Below are 22,016 nucleotides of genomic sequence, written 5' to 3'. Positions count from 1 at the left end.
AAGCAGGATCAACGACTTCGGCTCTGAGTTGTTCCAGATCCACAAATATTTACTGAACTCAGTGGTTGTTTACATTAGCTCAGACACAGGAAACCAGAGTTTACATTTCCACCTACGTTGCACCTCGCAGTCTTTACGGTAAACGGTCTGTTCTGATACTGAGCTTCATTCGTCTGGGTGACCTCTCAAAGACCTTTTTAAAGATCAGTTTCTTTGCCATCACACACACATTCATACGGTGCATCTATGGGCAGCACTTGTTCGGTATCTTGCCCGAGGGCACTTCGGTATTCTAGATGGGGAAGACTGGAATCGAACCGCCGGCCTTCTGCTTAGAGGACGACCTGCTCCATCTCCGCTCAAATGACGCGGTGAGTTGTACCAATCTTTTTAAAGGGTTGAGGAAATATCATCTTTAAATCCACTTATATTATGATATAGAATATGCACATTCTTTATTAGGAACACTGGATTATCATTCTGAGCCCACAGCCTCCACCAAGGCTCGGTCTCCCCATGAAAACACATTGAAATTCACCAGATCCAGATTTGTACTTGGATCTACACCTAATAAAATCAGCTACAATGCAGATGCATGAGACCAGGCCACGTTTTTCAAGGTCTGTTGCTGCGTCTGTTTCCCTGCAGCCTCAGATCTGTGACTGACGGGAGTGGAACCTGACGGGAGTGGAACCTGACGGGAGTGGAACCTGACGTGGACTCTGCTCCAGCACGTCTGTCTCCAGGTCGGACACGTTGTTCACTCTGTTTCGCTGTCAGCTCGAATCGCTGCGTCCAGTCTCCTCTGACCTCTCGTCGGCGCAGAACTGCACATCACTGGATTTTTCTGCTGTGAGTGGAAATCCCCAGAGAGCTGCAGTTTCAGAAAATACTCAAACCGGCACCGACTGGTACCAACGCTCCCTTTATGGTCACAGCCAGTGAAACCAAAGTAATGAAGATGAACTGAAACTTCACAGATGTTCCTAATGAACAGGAGCTGGTTTTATTAGTTAAAGAAATAGTCTGACACACGCAGATAACGTTTCATGATAGATTTTATTAAGGTGTTTTTTTTCCTAAGTGTGAAATGTGGCAGTTACAAATGGATTTTTTAAAATTTAAATAAATATATACATCAATTGAACTGAGAGCAATTATTTAAATGCATAACCAAACTAAGTGGTTCGTGCATCTATGTGACAGAAGTGCGCCACCTAGTGTCCGACTGGACTTTTGGTATTAAGCTGTAATTACCTGATGTGTCCTACAGTTTTGCATATAGTTGGGGAAAAAAGCCCTGAACCCTCTGGTGGAAATTCACTGTAAAACATAGATTTGTCATAGGTCTGTAACCTGCAATGCAAATGTTTATCCTACTATGATGTTATTTGTGAATAATTCTTGAAGGTTCCCTGATTCTCTGTAAGACAACAGGATGTAAACACAAGATGAACAACATGTCCAGGACCATGACATCCTCCAGTGTTTGGATGGAACACAGGCAGGAACATGCACTCATGCTGATGATGTACAGATACGTGTGGTGTAAGAAGCGGCTGCCACGTTTGATTTATTATTCTATAGGCGATATATCTGGTTAGAAATCTGTAAAAGCACTTTCTCCCCGTGTCGAGTGAAGGAGATTTACGGGTTTGGAGCCGTTCATCCCCGGGTTAGGTCGCGTTTTCTCCTCAGATTCCCTCAGAGCTTTAAAAGGCGGTTCTCTGGATCATCCCATAGGCCTCGTAAAGTTTGTGGAGGAGCTCCTTCTTCTCCTTCTCAGGCAGGAAGCTCGACTCTGCAGACTTGATGTTCTAGAAAATGAAAACAACAACTTTACGGCTCTTACAAGTTATTCATGATAACAGGTCTCATATTTTAAAATCTTAGTTTCACAGCCACACGCTGGCAGAAATGTAAGCACCTAGTAATTATCAGTAAATTATCGGATTGGCTGAGCACAGATTAAATTACAAGCAGAGCGACGGGGTTGCCAGGTCTGCTGTGTTCCCGCCTTAATTGGGCTACTTTTAAAGTGTTGCCGGGGGGGGGGGTTAAACAAACTGTTCAGTCCAGCGTATAGAATCACAATGACAGTGATTTCTTGTTTTCCCTGTTTCCAGACAAACCTGCTGCTGCCGGCTGAAGCATCATATTTAAAAACACAACCAACAATGTCAAACTCTGCAGAAAGCAATTTACCAAAATGTCAAACTATTTATCAAAAGATCTTCTTGTAAACCTGCTGAACCTGGTTGTGAAGCCCACGTCCTCACATCCTCTGCGGGTTTTAGAAGGAGACTGAGGCTTCTCTCTCTTTAATGTAAGCTTTTGTTCCTGGTGTAATTAGAAGCAGAGGAAGTCATTGACATGCACAGCGTATCTGCGGCCCATGCCGTCATTTCAAACCCTATTCTAAATGCAGTCTGCCTGTGAACTACTTCTCAATTATTCACGCATTTGATCTCACCACTCGTTTGAATTCCTCCTCCGTGAATCCCATGTACTTGAGCGCGGTGCTGTAGTCGAGGTGCAGGGTGGAGTTGAAGATCAGGGGGTCGTCCGTGTTCAGGGAGTAGTTGGCCTTATCCTTCCTGAACCTGCGCAGACAAACGGGTGAAACCCAAAGACGCCACGTGATCAACCTGCATTAAACACGACCTGAGTGTGAACATGAAAGCAGCTCACGTGACCGCGGGATGTTTGCTGAAGTCCGGGTCGCAGGCGCCGGTCAGTTTACTGGAAATAGGACACACCTGCAGTCACAGCAGCACATAACCTGAGAACGTGAGTCTCCACTAGGGGGCGCTGCATCCCCACTGAGGACTGAGCGGCTGTCAGTCAGCTGCATGCACATTCTGTCATATTCGCATTCGAAGTGGAAACTGCAAAATGAAAATAATCTCAAACAGTTCCTCACCTCGAAGTGCATGTTTTGAGCGAGTAGTTTCTTATACAGGACCGGATCCTCCAGGGTTCTGTAGCCGTGTCCCACGCGTTCAGCCTTCAGAACCTCCACCGCCTACACACACACACACACACACAGGGGCCACGAGGAGGACGAAACAAAAAAACAAAAAAAACCTCCATGTCACGCATGTCAGCAGAATCTGCAGGAAGTGTTGAAACACTTTGTTTTGTGTGTGTGTGTGTTTTGTAATAAAAGCAGCTGAGATGGACACAAACGGGAACACAATTATCACGTCCACACAAATGTTTTTAGTCATTTTTACAATGTGTTTCTGATGTGCATCACTTCTTTGTTCCCTCAATACCCTTCGCTAGAGAAACAACACACGGAACCGGTTTTGTCTCACGTGTTCGAACGTGACTCCACCCAGGTGAGAAATGTCTCGCTCCAGTGCGGGAGCGGCTTACCTCCTTCACCACCGAGGCCGGGCCCACCTCTCCTGCGTGCACCGTCCTGTGGATCCCACACCGCTCGGCTTCCTGGCAACAAAATCAATCACGGAGCACATAAGCAACCGAGCAGCACGGGCAAAACATCTGGTTTCCACATCTGCGCCGCTTGTACTTTCTTTTGTCTCAGAGGAAAAGGTGAAGTTGCTGTGGCTCCGTGGAGAAATCAACTGTTTCCCCCGGATGAAAAGATAAAGAGGGAATGTTTTCGTTTACTACGTCACAAAGTTTAAACTAAATACTGACACGACAGCGCTCTAGTTCCAACATGTGTTTTTCTTGTTTGAGCTTTCTGAACCCAGGACACACTGAGTGGAGATTACATAGAGACTGTCACTTGTGCTTCTCGTTCACAGTTGAAGCACATTTCATAAATTTAAAACTAGACGTAGAACAGATGTTTCACTGCTTCACGATGGGAATCAAAACAGAACATCGTATTATGTACGCTGCATAAAACTCTGAGAACTATTTCTTGATTGAGTCCTGAAGTCGGACATGTATGCAAACAACACATGCAGCACAATTCCCTGAACTAAACAAGATCATAAAAAGGCTTATAATAATAATCAAATGTGGGTTGTCACACAGTTTAGCGTCATTTTATTGGAGAGGTATGTCATTATTCAATCAATCTGCAATTACTACACTTATAAACCATTGTGCAATAGAGTTATTGTGATTTAATGAGTATCCTATGAATCATGAACGTTTTTATGCTTTATGTTCTTTGTATGCACAGGTAGGTGTAAACCTACTTGGCAATACATACTTCTGATTCTGATCATTAATAGAACCATTGCCATTAACGACTTTGAACTGGTTGTGCTTTAACTTCACAAGTTGGGGCAGAGGAAGTGTGTGAAGAATTCGTTCACACCCTCGTGCACAGACCAGAGCTGGCACAAAACCTGAATCATCAGAGGACGGAGAAACAGGTTTTACTGCCACACGGTGCTGGTTACGGATAAAGACGTGACGATATCACCGGTTTGACATCAGCACGTTAACAAGCTGACTGTGTCCTTCAGGATCACACGTCTGAGAGAAGCTGTGAAGAAGATCACGTCACATATAACCTGACTTATTTCAGCTGTAGAGTCTGTAGGTGTGTGTGTCGCTGGGCACATTGAGCTGAATTCAGGGTTGTCTCAATGTTTAGCAGCTTTTTCTAACTAGCACTAGACAAAGTATGGCAGCGGCTGGGCGGCACGGTGGTGCACGGTGGTACTGTCACACAGAAAGAAGGATGTGGGATCTAACCCTGGTTTGAGCGAGGCCTTCCTCCCTCCAGTGCAGCGCAGGATAGTTTGTGACTAAAGTGTCCGTATGAGTGTGAATGGTTTGTTTCTATACGTCGACCCTCTGATCAACATGTGCCGCCTCTCGCCCAATGGCAGCTGGGATTGGGTCCAAGAACGTAAAAGACATTGTGCCAATTCCATCTGGATGTCCAGATATTACATCCGTCTCCTCCGCTTCTCATTTGAGGTTTGGGAAGAGCTGGTCCCAGCAGAGAGAGGGCGAGAGACAGGACTGGTTTCCAGACGAGGGTCAAACAAGCCACACATTTACACCTGCTGGCAATTTAATGTCTCCAGTCGACCTAAACCCGATCTTTAGAGAAAACCTACATGGACACACCGACGAAGGAAAACAGTTTGGGCCCAGATTTGGCCCAAACTGTCATCCGGCCCACACACCGGGTGGAAGGATGGCACTTTGGCGGTCCGCTCCTTTTTGGCCAGATCCGGGCCACAAATAAGCCAAAGCAATACCGCATGTTAACCAGATTACACCTTGTCTAGAGCTCCGCATGTTGGCCCACATGTGCTATTTTACAAGTTGGCCACTTCAGGCTTATTTCGTCCGAGCCACCAGAAGGCCAGAGGAGCCACAGCACAGCTCCAAGCTGGGATTCAAACCGGGAATCTTCTTGCTGTGTGTGCAGTGCTAGTTGGAATAAAAACTGAAGAAATGTGGCTTTTGCATACGTGTTGTGAAATCACTGGCTCTCCCTCGGCTCTCCCTCGGCTCTCCCTCGGCTCCTCCCCCCCCCCGAAGCAGCCAAACGATCTGCTGTTTATCCAACTCACTGCTGTTGTTGCTGCTCGTGAGGCCGAATAAGAAAAACACAAACCGAACCTCCCTCCTCGTTCCTGCTGGCGTTACCTCGACGTGTCAACACCTCACCTCATAGGCCTTCCTGTGGCCGGGATTGGCTTCGCAGTTGAGGGACTCGTCACCGGCCAGATCGATGGCGACCACTCCCTCCTTGCAATACTTCTTACACAGCTCGACCACGTCCATGGACCAGCCTGCAGGATTCAGAACAGACGCGTTACTGCACAGTCTGTGTCGGTCGGATCAAACGCACACTCTCATGCAGATGTGACGATGTGACCGAGCGTTTTTTTTTAATTCAGCTTATTTCAATTATTATTATTATCTTTGGAAGGAACCGGGATAGTTGATTGAATTCTCTGTGTTTAACTCCCTGGCTCCTGGTGGCAGCCTCATATTTACCAAACACACACACCAACAGTTGGTATCAGGGTTGAATCCTGGCAACGAAACAAATGAGCTCATTCCCCCACATGTTGAACTATTCCTTTGATTTGCTTTGGGCGCCGAATGAAAAGCGCCACGTCGACAATAACAGCGACATTTCAACATTTAGCTCAGAAACGTATTAAGAGAAAGTGGTGTGTATTTTCAAAGGCAATTTTTAAAGCAGATATACAGCATGTGTTTGTGATTTAACACTTAGAAAAAGCTTTAATATTTAGATTTGCATTTAACATTCAGGTATGGCTGAAATATTTGGATTTAACACTTTAATATATATATATTTTTTTTTAAAAGAACATGTAAATATGATACAGTTAAGAGGCCACTGCAGATTTGTCTTAAATCTGAATCTCTACATTTTACTCCAGTGTCAGTGGAACTTGAAATTTGCCGTCAGTAATAGTAGAAAAATGTTTTTTTATTTTAAAACATAACTGTGAATGCTAAAATCGGAGAAACTGTAATATTTCAAATAGTTCAAATATTAATATTAGAACACGCAGAGCGTTTCTCTTGCTGCTGTAATATTGCAAGTTTCCCAATTGTTGGACTCATAAAGGATTATTTTATCTTATCTTATCTTGTTTTATAGACTCTTATCTTATCTTAATCTAGTTAAATAGTTTGGAGATGCTTGGCTCCCCTGGACACGGACAACATGTAGGTTTATGTTCCAGTGTTACGTGTGTACGAGCGTGTTTTTCTGTGATGCTCCTGCTCGTGATTTGACTGAGGATGAACGAGGCAGACGTTTGAGACAGAAGACAGGACAGCGAGGACAAAAGGACAAAACAGTGAGGTGGATTTTGCAGACAGGAGCGTGAAATGTTCATTACTTGGCATGTGGCGCATGCAGCATAGAATGGACCTGGCTTTGATATGGAACGCCCTCTCCCCCTCGCTGAGCCCTTCGTTGACCTGGTGCACCACCTCGTCCGGACTCAGGTCACCTCTGAGTGGACAGACAGACACAGCGTGAGATGTCAACATGCGGTGAATCCAACTTGGTGTTTTCCCTCTGAAACCCGACTCACTCTTTCTGGTTCCACGGCAGAGGATCCACTTTCGTGTTGGCCAGAAAATGGGGGCTGTATCTGACCTCCACGTAAATCACTCCCTCTTTCGCTTTGTCCTCAACGAACTCGTAGGCGATCCTCTTTATGGCCTCTCTGTCCCCACTGGAAAGAACATGGACAAACACAAAGCGAGTGATACGACCTTTTGACTTTGATAAACTTATCTGAGTGATAATAAATCAAACATCATTAGTCACAGTTAACGCGTTATTGGACGTGAGCAATATAACAATTACGCAGCTAATTTCAGTTCAGCTCCAATACATTATGATTATGATCACGAACACTTCATTAGATGTATTTTCCTCGATGTGCTTCCTGTTATTTATCTAAATTCTTTTTCGACACACACTTCAGGATGAATGGAAGTAGAGGAAGGCCCCAAACAATTCGTAAAAATCTGATTTATATTTTCATTTGGCCTTCTCTGGTGAATATTAAAAGTCAGATTAGAATCAGAACTCCCTTTAAAACAAAATTCACATTCACATTCACAAAAATACATTTTCTAACTTAAAATCTTTGGTTGAAATCTTTCTAAATGAAAAACTAAATTACAAACTATTCACTTTACTCTCTTCTTTCCCTGCATGTTGGTTTGTTATTGATTCTCATAGTTTACTGCTGTTTATTAGGACGTGCTTTGCAATAATGTAAATTATTTACTTTTCTCTCCCTTTCTTCGCTTTAACTTCTCCGCATGTTTATGTCAAGTGGAATTTATTGTTTACAGTTTGTTTACCGGATGCTTTTTTTGCCTCTTCCCTTTAGAGCACGTTTCTGTGTCCACGTCACGTGACGGAGAACAACACGGCTTCCAGCATTTACACTGAAGGTAAATGCTCTGCACAGGTCTGAATGCCTGTTGTTCTCCAGCCTCCACACCCCCCACCACCCCCCCCCAACACACACGGACAACATACAACAATCCTGCATGAGCTAAACTCCGCTGGTGAGTTCCCCGTGTTGTTGAAGCCGTGCTGCTTTCAAGAGCCTCCACACAGAAGGGGCCATTCAGCACAACTGCACGCTGCACTCCGGCCACGACAGGCCGCCATTGTTGAAAGGTTTTACGGCCACTGAGTATCTGAAAGAGTGTGTTTAGGTCTTTTCTAAACAGTTCAGGACTAAATATAAGACACCGGAACTCCTCCCGCGGCCACTTCACCCTCCTTTCACTCTGGTCTCCAAGGTGACACTCCATCGCAGTAATGAATCACACTGGGTAATCCCACAGTGTCTTACATCCCCGACGCCATCAATCGCAAAACTTTACAACACACTGGATTGTGCACGTGTGCGATAAAGTGCACGACTGGATTTTGACCCCTCGTCGTAAACCTCCCTTGACAAGACCATCACTCACATCTTGCTCTTTTGCACCTTTGGTAATTATGAAACAGAGTCGTTAAGAAACGTCAGGTCAGCACTTACGCAATCACGTGCATGTACTCGGCAAACTTGCCCAGGAACTTGGTGAGGGTGGCGGGTTCTTCCAGAATGATCTGCGACGTCATCTCCTCGACGGTATTTGCAGGCAGACGGATGCCGCGTCTCCTATAAGGAAGAGAAGGAGAATAAAAATAAGAATGATTCAATCACGGAGCGATTTGTTTCCTAGTTTAGACGATTTGTTGTTGTAAAAGGAGAAGTTGAACAAAGAGGCTGTTGTTTGTGCGACGTGTTGAACAGATGAGTTGTTAACGAAGAAAATAAACAAATCGAGCTGCTGAAACTGGGCCAGGATTTACTTTGTCTATTGTGTAATTATATTCAAAACAGAAAATACACAGATTTTTACCCTGGAGCTCCACCAGTTAATGGTTTCATTTATAATCTGCAGTTCTCCTTAGCTTTAGCATTAACCTCCCTAGCAGAGATTAAAGAAAAGTAAGAATCCCTTATCTTTGCTTTTTAAAGAATGTGTTTCTTATTATCTGGAAAATACATTTTGCATTTCTTTACTGAAACGCTTCTTTGTCTATTCAGGATGAAGTTGTTTTTCCAAACAACGCAAAAGGTGTCTTCTTATCTTCTTATCTATCTAAACGTGTTTATCGGGAACAAACACAGACAATCTAATGTCAACAATGAAGAGTTCGGATAAACGAACTTACTTGGCGACGTCGAGAATAGTCTGGACCCGGATGGCTCCATCCAGGTGCACGTGCAGCTCGACCTGTGCACGACAGGGACAAGAGTAAATAAATAATCAGTGTAGTTTAGAGGAAAAACAGAAAGCAACTGAAATAACAGACCTTTTTCACTGCCGCCATTTGGACATGAATTATTAATACAGGTGTTATTAATCACGTATATGAAGGTTCCACCTACAGAACAGACCTAAAAACACATGATGACAAACACCTGTGTTTACTGTTCAATCTCAACTTCAACTTCAACCGAACAGCGAACGGGACGCAAGTAGAAAACAATCAACAACAAGTAGAAAACAACCAAGGGCATTAAAACTTTCTGTCCGAATTCAGCTCTGTTGCTAGGCGACAGCAATAAGGGCGGGACGAGCTGGTGACGCCAATCATGGAAATGCTTTGTAGACCAGACCGTCTCATTTGGGTTTCATGGACCGTGTCCTCTGAATCGAGACACGGCAACAACTTCAGCCGAGTTTACCTCCTTCAAAATAACAAGAATTTAATGATTGACAAAACCAAAACTGAAACCGTGGCTGAAACCAATGACCTGCACAGTTTCAGTTTACATTTCACACTCATGACTCAGTCTTTGAGTCCAGAGTGACAGCTGATCGAACTCTGAAGGAATTCCCTAAATGCAACCTTGATATTTCATGATCAAGAGGCTAAAACCATGTTCTGTAAGGTCGCCGTGACCTTTGACCTTTGCCCACCCAAATCAAATCAGATAATTCATTCAGTTTAAGTGAACATTTGTGCTGAATCTGTGCGGATTCTCTTGAGGCGTCATCAAGATAACGTGTTCACAAGGCAAAACTGTGACCTTTGACCTCCCAAATTCCAAAAAAGTCGTATGTTTAATATGTTTTCATGTCTTGTGTCAAAGAGCCGAGCTGCAGGGGAGAGCGGGGGGGGGGGGGGGGGGGGGGGCTGCAGTTCAGTGTTTTGGCTGCAGCCCGTCATGAATGCATCACGCATGACTGGGCAACGAGTGGTGGAAAGACCAGCGGTGCCAGGGAGAAGCGTCTCCGGGCACATGACACCCATGAATCTCCGCTGCTCCTTCAACAGCTGAGATCTGAACTACGCTCTTTAGTCAAGGATCAGATTCAAATTAGAATTTCACTGCACGGGACATTTAATTCTGGTCGCAGGAAGAATAAAAAAATTTGCTCCTTTGTGGAAACGAGCCCTGAACTAAGGCTGCGAATGCTCATCTGAGAGCAAAACCACGCTTAAAATGTTTGTATTGCTCAACAACACGTCAACGTAAACGATGCATGTAGGAATATGGGCGACGATGGTGAATTAGCTTGAAACGTACGTATCTCTTTTCATACGTAAAGACAGCAGAACGTTTGTGGATCAGGTGCTGACGTTCACACGTAGCATTAACACCTGTTACTTGAATGATTATTGATCAATTATCCAAACGACAATAAACCGCGTCGTGTCCATCTGTGTGCGATTTGTGTACGAACAAATCCAGAGATTGGATGTTTCTACACAAATGTTTACACCACGGCTTGATGTGTATTGTACTGAAGTAGTTTGCATCTCACTTGTTTACGTGTGTTTTTCTTGAGAAGAACCCCCAGCTGCTCAACTCATCTGCAACCACAGGAAATCCTGCCGCAGCACTTCCTGTCACGCCGCGTGTGATAGGTCAGTTATGCTCGTTTCAGAAATCCAGCGGCGTGTTGTTCTGCAGCAGAGTCTCTCTAATTGGTTGATTAACGAGAGTTCTTGCTCTTTAGGCGAGAGGATGATAAGTGATCGATACGGGTGCATGACTGTGCGAGGAAACAAAATACAGGTTTTTTTTATCTGTGGTGTGTGGGAAGCAAAGATCTGAACTTCACATCAGTCAGTGAACGCATCGTTTTAGCTTCTGTCGCTGCACAAGCTTCTGTAGTTACATATTTCTACAGACTTGAATCTCTCTAAAAGCTGAAATTAAAGTTGATGAGTCTCAGCAGCTGCAGTGTTTTTCATTATCATCATCTTTCGAACCATTGTCTGACTCTGACTCTGCTTTGTTGAACGTGGATTCATTAAAGATTCTCTGCTTTGCTCTGTGTTTTATGATCTGAACAATGAAACAAGACATCTGAAAATATCACTTCCACTTAGCTGTGATGGATCATATTCACTCTTTTTAAAAAGCGACACACTTCAGATTAATCAAGGGAAACGTTTGCTGATAAACTGCCGATGGAAGAAGTGTCTGAGTGTCTTAGTGTCTTAGTGACAGTGAACTCAATATCTTCACCTCTGCCAAGGTTGCAGTAGAGTTTTAGCAGGATTATGAATATTTGGTGTGGATCCACATCAGAGGTCAGATCCAGGATTTAGTTTTACTTTCTTTAACATTACGAGATAGGCCAAAAAAAAATCTGGCACATTGAATAGAATGATATCTATGATTGTTTGTAATTAGGTGAATGTGCTTTACAGCGTTGGGGTTTGAACTGTTGGATAAAATAATTAAACTAATGATAAAAGGCATTTAAATATGTCATATTGGGTTTTATATACGGTTTAATAGAGATTTTAGAATCCAAACAATTCATTGATTGTTGAATTTAATCAATAAAACAACACAATCAATCACCGAAGCCCCATTTTGGTCGGATTCAGCTCATTTATATATTTGTAATTAATAATGTTCATCTGATCCACATCAATAATCACTTATTCAAATTTCATTCAGCAACTTTTGTGATGAAAAACATGTGAGGATTTGCTGCTTCTCTCTGTTTTGTGTCATTTCAAACTGAATATTCCTCATTATTGAATTAATCCATAGAAAAATGTCACGATTTTACTATTTTCTGACATTTTATAGACCAAACAATTAATTTTGTCAATTGATAAACTAATCCATAGAAAGTGAAACATCCCTAACATCTCGATGACTGACTGAATCAGTCATACAGCTGCACGACTTTGATCCTATGACGTGTGGATAGTGAACCGGTGAATGTTGCTGCAGCCGACGATGGTGGTTTCAATTCTGCTACAGCAAATTAATATTTAATGAGATTATCTCTGCAGGCAGCCTGAGGTCTGTGCTTTTACAATTCAACGGAGCGCCCACGTCTCTGAGTGTGTGTTGTTCCTCTGTCACTGAACCAGTCATTTCCTCTCCTCTTATCAGAGTAGATATGCATGTGCAGGTGCAGGTTGTCACCCAGGACTCCAAAGGGCAGCGGTGAGTGGCTGTAAAACCTTTTCATGCCTCAGTGTCTGACACATGTCAAACAAGGCTGGTGTTCACTTTATGCAAAAACATCTGTGATGCAGAAATAAAGGAGTTTGTCTTTGTTTCTCATTCAACATCATGTTTTTAAAGTGGTTCCCGTCAAGTGTGCTTTGATCCACCATGAGCCCAGCCTGCCTCTTTTCTCTTTTCAACTTCAAGACAAAGGAGTGGAGGATGAACTGGCTCCTTCAGTAAACGTGACACATCCCAGTGCTGCTTGTTGTCAAAGCACTGGAGCTGCTCTCCCTTTGTTTCAATGCGGGGTTTCAAACCACACAGTGACAGGAAGCAGTAGATCTTTGTTCTAATGAGCTTTACGTTTCATCTCCGTCTTTATTCAGCCCCTGTGTCCCGGCTCCTTCTTGTCCCGGGACACTTTTACGCAGCCACAACGTGCGTAAAAACCCCTTCGAAGTAAAGTCCCCAGATCCCCCTCTCCTTTCTGTTTCAAATCCCGAGTACTCACACTCCTCCGGTGGGGAACGTACCTTGGGCTTGTTGAATACCACTTGTTCAGGAGCGTGCTCGGCCATCGCGGGGAGGCTGCTGCCGGTGAGGGAGCCGGTGCACTGTGCGCTGAGGACCGGAGGGACGGCGCTTATCGCGGCTCCTCGATATATGCATGACTCAGACATGGACACGCCTTTGTCCGCGCAACTGCAAAACTAATAACACCCACACACACACACACACACACACACACACACAAACCCACACTGCAGGGCTGTTACTGTGCACCCAGGACAGAGGATGCACGGGGCTGCGGGTCGTGCGGTTCACCCGGTGCGGTGTCAAAACGTCTGTGGACGGCGGGTTGGAGGATTAACGGGCCTGGGTGGCGGAAGCAGCTTTGCACCATGTGATGGGAGCTTTACCTCCGGGCTAATTAATCATGTCAAAACCCCGTTAGGACACAAACTGTGGCGTCTGTGTGATGTGGACTCCGCAGATGGTGAGGGACCTGAGGGACACGAGGGACATGGTGTGTGGGTGTGTGTGTGTGTGTGGGGGGGGGGGTGTTGCAATGGACCACAGCAAGATGTTTCTCTCACTGAGATTTGTGCAACCACAAGGTCACTGAGTAATACCCACAGGGATGTGGACACCTCGAAAGTTGATGGGAAACAAGAAGAAAACCAGTTCTGCGTTTTTGAAACTCCGCTTCTTCAAATTCACATGTAGGACAGAACACGTCTCCTTAAATATAGAACATATACAACTAATATATCGACACGTATTGAATTTGTGTGTGTGAGTGTATGTTTGTGTGTATGAGTGTGAGTGTGTACGTATATGTTTGTATGTGTGTATGTGTATATTGTGCCTGTATGTGTGTATGTATGTATTTATGTGTGTGTATGTATGTATTTATGTGTGTATGTATGTATTTATGTGTGTGTGTATGTATATTTGCATGTATGTGTTTTTGTGTACTGTATGTATGTATTTAAGTGTATGTATGTGTGTATGTACATATGTATGTATATATGTATATGTATGTGTGTATTTTGCCTGTATGTACGTGTGTCTTTGTCATGTGACATGTGAACCTCATTCACGCTGAACCTACACATGTCACCAATCACTGGTGAATCGTGTGTGTCTGTGTGTGTCAGCGCCACCTTGTGGTCGTAGCTGCAGCAGCCCTGCAGTGTTTCACCTAATGGGAAACAGATGCAGACACGAGTGATGAGACCTGAGACGAGGAGGTCGTGGGAGTGTTGAACCTTCACATCTGTTTCCTTATCAGTTTCACTTGTGTTCGGACTTTTTACTGTGAGATAACAAGACCAGACTTTGGCTTCGTGTTTCAGAAAAATGCACCAAAACACGGGAAACTAATAAAAATAAACAAATAACTGAAACATGCTTGTTGAATAATAATAATGATAAACTTTATTTATATAGGACCTTTAGAAACAAAGCAAAACAAAAGGTAAATGCAAGAGAAGTAACAATCGTCAGGAAGCAAAGAGACGAGGAGGAAAATCGATGTCACATGCAAACCTGATCCCATAAAAGCAGTAGAGGGAATATAAATCAATAAAACAATAAAACAATAAAACAATAAAACAATAAAATAAAAGGTGATGAGAAATTTATAAAAACATATAATTTGAGAGAAATGACAAGGTCAAGAGGTCAAGTTTTTGTGTGTATAGTGATTTTTGAAAAATTCAAATTTCAACACTAGAAAACGTTTCACTTACATTTTCTGTAGATTTTATTTCCTGCGAGTCGAACACGTGACTTCCTGCCCCGCCCCAGGAAGGCGGGACTTCACCTCTCAACCTATCAGGCTGCACCTGCACCAACAGCAGGTCTGGATGAGGCCTGGTCTCCTGCTGTGTGTTTGCTGCATGTGGTGTCACCTGAAGTTGTGTTTCCTGATGTTTCCTGATGTTTCCTGATGTTCACTGTGCTCTGGATGTATTATCTCTGTAAGTTATTGATGTTTACCTGCAGATGTTTTGTTTGTTTGTTAGCAGGATTAAGCTAAAAACACTGGATGGATTCATATGAAACTTGGCGGAAGGGGAAGAAGACTTTATATTTTCACGTGGATCCGGATCAGGGGACGGATTTAACATTGCAACGTTGCATTTTTCCACATTTTCCCTGATTGATCAGAGAATTGTGTTTACATCTTGATGATAATCAGACATAATAAGGAGGTTGATGAGTTTGTGCAATGTTGAGCAGATCAAGGTAAGGATCTGGATCTAGTGGATTTAAAAGTAGTTTCACAGAACCTGTAACTTGTGTGTAACTGTGAAATGTAACATGGCCTTAACTCTGAGGCTCGTTCTGATCCAAGGGGCCTTGGAGCAGGTGTGTGTTCTACTAGATGTTATAATACTGTTCCTCTGTTTAAAAGTAAGACTGCTCACTGAACTTTTATTAGCATTGAGGTCATCAAATCGTTTATAATAGGAACCTACTTGAGGGGAGATCCTTTATGACACACAATGAGTTGTTGATGTCTCTACACAGACTCACACACTTGAGACTCTCTCTCTTCACTTGACCCGTACAACCCTGACCTCGCTCTGCTCGTGTCCTGGTCAACATCCGCTGACTCTCACTTCTGTTGTGGTTGTGTTTCTGTGAAAAGTGATGTTGTGATGATGATAAACAACAAAACGTACTATAACTAGAAAGTCTCTCAGCAGAACAGGCCCCGTCTGAAACCACGTTTAAATCTGGATTTCTATTTGGATCTGCACCAAATTTCACACACACACTCATTAAATATCAATTCCCCTAAATATTATTATTCTCTGAGAAATGATGAGAAGTAAATCATGGATTCAGACCTGAATGTAATGTCCTCTGTCCCTAAAGGTAACGATAAGGATCAATGTGAACAGTGATGACTTCAGGCAGCTGTGATGAAGCTTCTTTATTTGTCCACTAGAGGTCTCTGTTTCTTAGAAATAACTAGTGTGTGGTTCAGGAGGAGGGAGGGGGGGGGTGATGTGTTGGTGTTTACAAACTTACACACTAACTTACACGAGGGGGCGTTTCCCTTCAGAAAGGAAAACATGCTTCTTACTTTTCTTTTTACCTTTTTTTTAAATGTGTTTGATTCAAAACTTATAGGGAAACAAATATAAAGGTTACAGCTAAACCTGAATTGAAGATATATGATTATTATTGGAACGTCATTTGGAATCGAGGGGTAAGAAAGTGTCACAGTCAACTGTAAAAAACAACATTTGTCTCACACATAACTCTGAAATCTTGACCTTTTACCAGAAGCGGAACAGAAACAATTCTACAATCATTGTGAAAAGTCACGGTTCTCGATCAGGGACCGGTTCCAGATTACATCCTGACGTCTCCCCCACACACACACACGCTGGCAGCTGCTGCTTCGTGCCGTCACTGAGCCATTTCACATGTCATTGAGTTACTGGGATGAGGCCCAGACTGTCTGTCGAGTGTTACCGGTGTCCTCTCTGGACATGGACTGGAATGATTTACTATGAGGAAATGAGTCTGTGGTACAAAATGAATCAATCATGCAAACATGAGCTGAATCTTTCTAAACCTGCTTGTTTGTAACGTTGTGTTTCTCTCTCGTCCCGTGTTGACGATTCTTCAGATTTATTCCTCGTCATTAGTGAGTCGTCCTCGAACTCTTCTACGATCTACTGTCACTTTTTATTGTTTGTGTGCAGAGACTTTTTATAAACAGTCTTTGATGCAGAGTGAAGTTAGAAAACTTTGTGTTCAGCCCACCTGGTTTATCTGCAGTGAACATATATAATATATGGTTTATACTGGATGCGTTTCTTTATTACTGTTCACGTGTGTGGTTTATATACAAGTGTGAATGATTCACTGAACTTTTTTATTCATACACCACGAGTCTGTGAAGCAACCGACTCAATCCTCAGACCCACGCTCACAACCTTTCAAAAATAACATCTCTGTAATCCAGCTCAATATAAAGCGTTGTTCTTTTACTTTGAAGGACAGTTTGATAGAAAGTGATTCAATGAATGTTGCTGCCATGATGGAGATCAGCGTCTGTGAATGTCTGCGTCCGTCCGAAGTGGTGAAATGAAAATAATCAAATGATCTTAAGTGATCTGGTGTCGATTTTGACTTTCAGTTTGACGCAGTTGTCGCCCACTGCTGCAGTCGATCCGAGGATAAAGAGGACGACCTCTATTAATATTGAATGTATCACGTGTTCAAAATAGACTCTTCACTTCCCCCGGGTCAGTTTGCAATACAAGTGTGAAGCCAAACAGACGAAGGGTTTTTTCGAGATACACGTTCCACATACGGAACCAAAAGACGTTTCTATAAAAGACAAACAGAAAACATCGCGTGTGTCCAGAGCTTTGCAGGAAACTGTCGACACACGTGCGAATGCGTTCAGCAGCAGGGACGTCAGCTCGATCCTCGGTCCTGTGCTGCAGACAAACATCTCCATCGCCCTGCAGACCATCTTTCCTTCACCTGAACTTGGCGTCGACCTCCACTTAAAAATACAGCCGCTGTGTGCCGTGCTAGGAAGTGGCTTCGTTCATGAACCGAGCCCCTTGTCGCTTATTTATTTGTTCTGGTTCATTTTTAGTAAGCGGAGCTAGAAATGGATGTGTTGTTGGTTTAGGCGTGTCAGCGAACGCAGGAGGTTATTTCTGCTCCGTGCTGCTGCAGCAGCGAATCAGCTCTTTGCAAACAACCTCCTGAACCCGAACCTTGGGGCGACGCAGTGAGCGGGCGATGGGATTTCAAGTCAGGTTTATGTATAGCTCATTACATCCGAGGTGTCAGTGGGCTTTACATCAACCAGAGTGTGTATCACCAGCGGGATGTGAAGGTCATTAGTTCTGCAGGTTTCTGGTGAAGAATCGGACAAACTGATCCTTCATGAATATCTCAATTTCGTAGCTTAGACTTAACTTTCACCTGTTGCTGGCACCACATTTAAAAACCAGAACACATACCTCCGTCCCCTCATGAAACATTTAAATTCACTAGATCCAGATTTTTCTTTGGGTCGGCACCAAAGTGTACAAACTCATAAATATCAGTTCCCTTCACATTCCTGATTTTAACTCTGATAAATCAACGTAAATGGTCGAAATGTTCCTATTTCATAATCCTAAAGAAAGAAGAGAATCCTGGATCTGACCACTGATCTGGATTCACACCAACATGTAATGGGTTCTTCCCTGACGCACACCACATCCTTCCACCAGGCTTTGTGGTGATCCGCAGTAGTTCTTCTCTAATCCTTCAAACTATCAGGCAAACAAACGCATGAATACACAACCTCCTCTGTGGAATGAATGAGGGACTGTTCAAAGTCTGCAGGATTCGTCCTCTGTGCACCATGAATGTCTGTGTATTAGATAACTGAGGTACTTCAGATTCATCACAGTAACATCACTGTAAATATCGCCTGTCTGAAATCACGACTGATGTGAAGCTGCGTCAGTTCAGTGAGTTAGAAACCTTTTGTCACCGGAGCCACATTCTTCTGGTTTTGTTGGCGCACTCGGTTGTTTCTCCTCTTCCTGACACATCTGTCAGAGCAGCTGCCACGATGAGCGAGGGTCTGGATGATCCGAGCTTTTCTATTGTGGCTGTCGACACGGCAGTGACCTCGGGCCCCGTGTACGTCAGGAGGCGACCTTTGGTCGGGATGATGTTCTTATCGTCGGCTCTGTGTGTTCCTTTGGCAACGCCCTCGGATTTTCACATACTGAGCTGGAATGCCTGGAATCTAGGTGTCATCTTAGGGAAAACATTTCGTCTGCAGCCGGAGTCATCCGTGTTGGAAGAGCTGTGTGTGTGTGTGTGTGTGTGTGTGTGTGTGTGTGTGTGTGTCTCCTGCTGTGGCTGCATACATCTGGACCACATCTTGACACACTCATCATATAACCTGCAGTAATACGCACATGCACAAAGGACTTACACAATCAGCTCTTGATAAATTCCTCCTCTCTGGTATGTTTCCCTTTTGTGGTTTTCACTTTTGCTCTGGGACATTTTTAGACTCCTGCTGTGTGGAATTCAGGTAATTACCATATTTAGTCTCTGGCTGAGTGGCGAGGTGGAATTAAATCATGTCTCGATATATTTAGACCCCTCAGAACAATTTGAGCTGAATATTTCCTCTACACCTATAGGATTTCCTTCTGCTTTCCGAGGAAACACCTGGACATCTCGCTGGTGAAAGTACTTCTGCTGCTGTTCGTTATGTAAATGTGAGGGAAACTTTTCCGTCTGAACGTTTACGTCTCCATCTCGTCTTTTTTCCTCCCTATGAAAAGTTTTATAAGTTTAAAACTTCCACTATTCATGCTCCGTTTGTTCTAGTGGTCGGTGAGTAAACGAGAAATCTGCAGAAGTCGTTTAGCTCGGCCGTTTGATGTCAAAGCCCAGATGACATTATCCACAGTGCTTTCAGGAATAAGTACAAATCCAATGTCTCTGTACCAGGAAAGTCCATTGAGCTGAGGTTTGTAGAAGGAGTAATAAATAGAGACGGAAGAGAAGCAGACGGAACAGACCAAGTGGATTTAGAACAGTCATTGTGATGGATAGAGAGCGCTCTGTCTGCGACCTCTCCAGGGTGTGGTGGTCATCCAGTGGTGCCCGTCATTACATTACCTCTGCAGAAGCCTTTACTGGAACAATGAGTCAGTCCCACTCAGTGCATCAACATCATGAGCAGACTACAACTCAACACGTGCTTCCTGACTTAAGGCTGCAAACCACTTGCATGTTTTTTTCTGTCTGTGTCTGTCTGTTCCAACAGTCGAGGCCAATGTGCCGTCCTCGCTGAGAGGATACCTGCACGTCTGGCTTCGCCGTGCGCCTGCAGCGAAAACATGTACCGGAAAACTTTCTGCACCACAGGATGCCCAAGCCACAGACACAGATTACCAGGTGCACTTGGAGCTGCTCTGCCTGTTGTGTTAGATTTTTGCCTTGTGAGGAGATTAGAGTAATATGTGTGTTTGTTACAGGCCACATCCGTTTTATTCTGAATCACACTCAAATCAGTCGGAGCTAGTTGGCATCAGCGAAACCCACAAACTGGCAGACTTGAATATTATATTGAATATAATATCTGGGTTGGCTGAGGTCAAAGCTTTGTTTTCCTGGTATCAGCACTGATTTCTGTGATTACACTTGTTTGGCCATTTTTATGAACAATTTTAATTTCGTTTTTTCTTTTATTCCACGCTCTTTTACCGCCCTGTCATTTTAATATATGTAAATTATTCATTTTTCTGTTTATTTTATTTATTCATTTGTACCTCATGCAGTAGTCTCATTGTTTTTACTCGTTTTGTTTCTTTTCTTTGCTCCTGTTCCTTTTCTTATGTCTCATTATATTGTAAATCACATATATGAAGCAATCTGAACTGCACTAACGTGTGTAAAGGTGCCACATAAATACAGTTTGTACATCCACTGACATGACTAATACTACAGCCAGCCACCAGGGGGCAATCAAGATGATTTGCTTTCACTCTTTTCACTGTTTACACTGGCTAAGTACTGGCTCTGCCTAAGCTAAATGTTAATGTCTGCCTGCTCACACGTCTAGTGGTGACTGCAGCTGATGGAAAAGTATTAAAAAAAAGTATATAAAAGTCAGAGGATCAACAAATAAGATCAATACTGACAGATTCCTGTGGGACCGGAGGGCTGGGCCGACAAACAAATATTTATTTCACACATCAACAGATTTAATTAAGACGCTGAGTAATCTTGGGGGGGGGGGAAACCCCCTGCTGGAAAGTCTTCCACCTCTGTTCTCAGATGACTGGTTTGCACGTCACCATCACGACAGGCCTCCACCAGAGCTTCCTGTGGCTTCGCCAGGCAGAGTTCACCACCTCTGAGTCCTATGAAATAACACGATAGTGCGGCTTCCTCCCACAGCCCGGAGACATGCAGACCGGGGCTAATTGGAAATTCCTAACTGACTGTGTGAATGTGAGAGTAAATGATTCACCTGCCTGATTTCACTGTGAAACGACCTTTTAACGAACACAGACAGAACAGAACTGCGGGTTTTCCACTTCTCTGAATGTGATTTAATCGCCGCATAGCTTCAGCAGAGTGTCACCGCCGAGTATCGCTCCAACAATCTGCGTCTACGCCGAGTTTTCACTGCGAGGTATTTCTGGGCTGTCGGACAACTTCTCCGAACATGTGTTAGACATTTTTTACTCCACAGCGACGGACTTGGACGAGCAGGGTTTCTCCTCTTTCACCACTTAGATCGGTTCATTCTTTATGGGACAAATAATATTTTCATTACTTTGACCTGCTAGTCTTTTGGGCAATTGTGAATCAAGAGGGTTTTCCCTGCATACCAGCACACACCAAAACAATATGCGCGCCCCGACTGAATGAGGGTCATTGTCCAGGGTTTGGAGGTTTCTTCAAAAGTGAGAGTGAATCTTTACTGTCTGGGAACTTTCCAACATCTGCGTCCTCTGGAAATAAAAAAACCCTGTGTTGAGCCTCATTCTCTGCTTCTTTGGGATCGAGCTGGCAGATGACTTCACTCTGACTGATACTGGCTGCAGTTGTTGATGTTATGACTTGACTACATCCTTTCCTCACTGTAGTGTTCTCACAGACGGAGCTTAATGACGGGAGGCTAACTCCGTCTGCTCTGTAGGCAGAGTTATGAGTGAGCTGTGTCTGTAATGTATAGTATGTACTGGCCGTGCACCTGGAGCCCACCTGCCTGCGACACACATTCCTTCCTCCTCTTCTGTCTTCCTGTCTGTCTCCTTCTATTTATAACTTGGTCGCTGGACGTCTTCAGTGCCCGCCCGGCACCGAGAGAGTCTCGTGTTACTCTCGATCGAATTCCTTTGACCGTGAATGGGATTCCTTTGTGTCTCAGTGGCTCCAGTCTTTGGATTCAAAGTGTAATGTTAAAAAAAATGTATCTTTGTATTTTCCAGTCATTCCAAAAAGACATTTTCCAGTTTAAAACACTTAACTGCTCAACATCAACGTGATGAATGA

General features: G+C 43.7%; 1 protein-coding gene across 1 annotated transcript; it reads right to left on the bottom strand.

Moving 5' to 3' along the window:
• Positions 1–1,040: 1,040 nt before the first annotated feature.
• On the bottom strand, positions 1,041–13,187 carry ada (adenosine deaminase). Its single transcript, XM_034590066.1, has 11 exons — positions 12,980–13,187; positions 9,188–9,249; positions 8,505–8,627; positions 7,029–7,172; positions 6,831–6,946; positions 5,617–5,741; positions 3,382–3,453; positions 2,924–3,025; positions 2,692–2,759; positions 2,474–2,603; positions 1,041–1,817 (listed from the first exon to the last, which is right to left on the bottom strand). The coding sequence occupies exons 1-11, from the start codon at positions 13,124–13,126 to the stop codon at positions 1,713–1,715; spliced, it is 1,194 nt and encodes a 397-aa protein (XP_034445957.1). The 5' UTR covers positions 13,127–13,187; the 3' UTR covers positions 1,041–1,712.
• Positions 13,188–22,016: the final 8,829 nt, after the last annotated feature.

Source organism: Hippoglossus hippoglossus, chromosome 7, assembly GCF_009819705.1.
Source record: "Hippoglossus hippoglossus isolate fHipHip1 chromosome 7, fHipHip1.pri, whole genome shotgun sequence".
Taxonomy (NCBI): Eukaryota; Metazoa; Chordata; class Actinopteri; order Pleuronectiformes; family Pleuronectidae; genus Hippoglossus; species Hippoglossus hippoglossus.
This window is presented reverse-complemented; position numbering and strand designations above follow the sequence as displayed.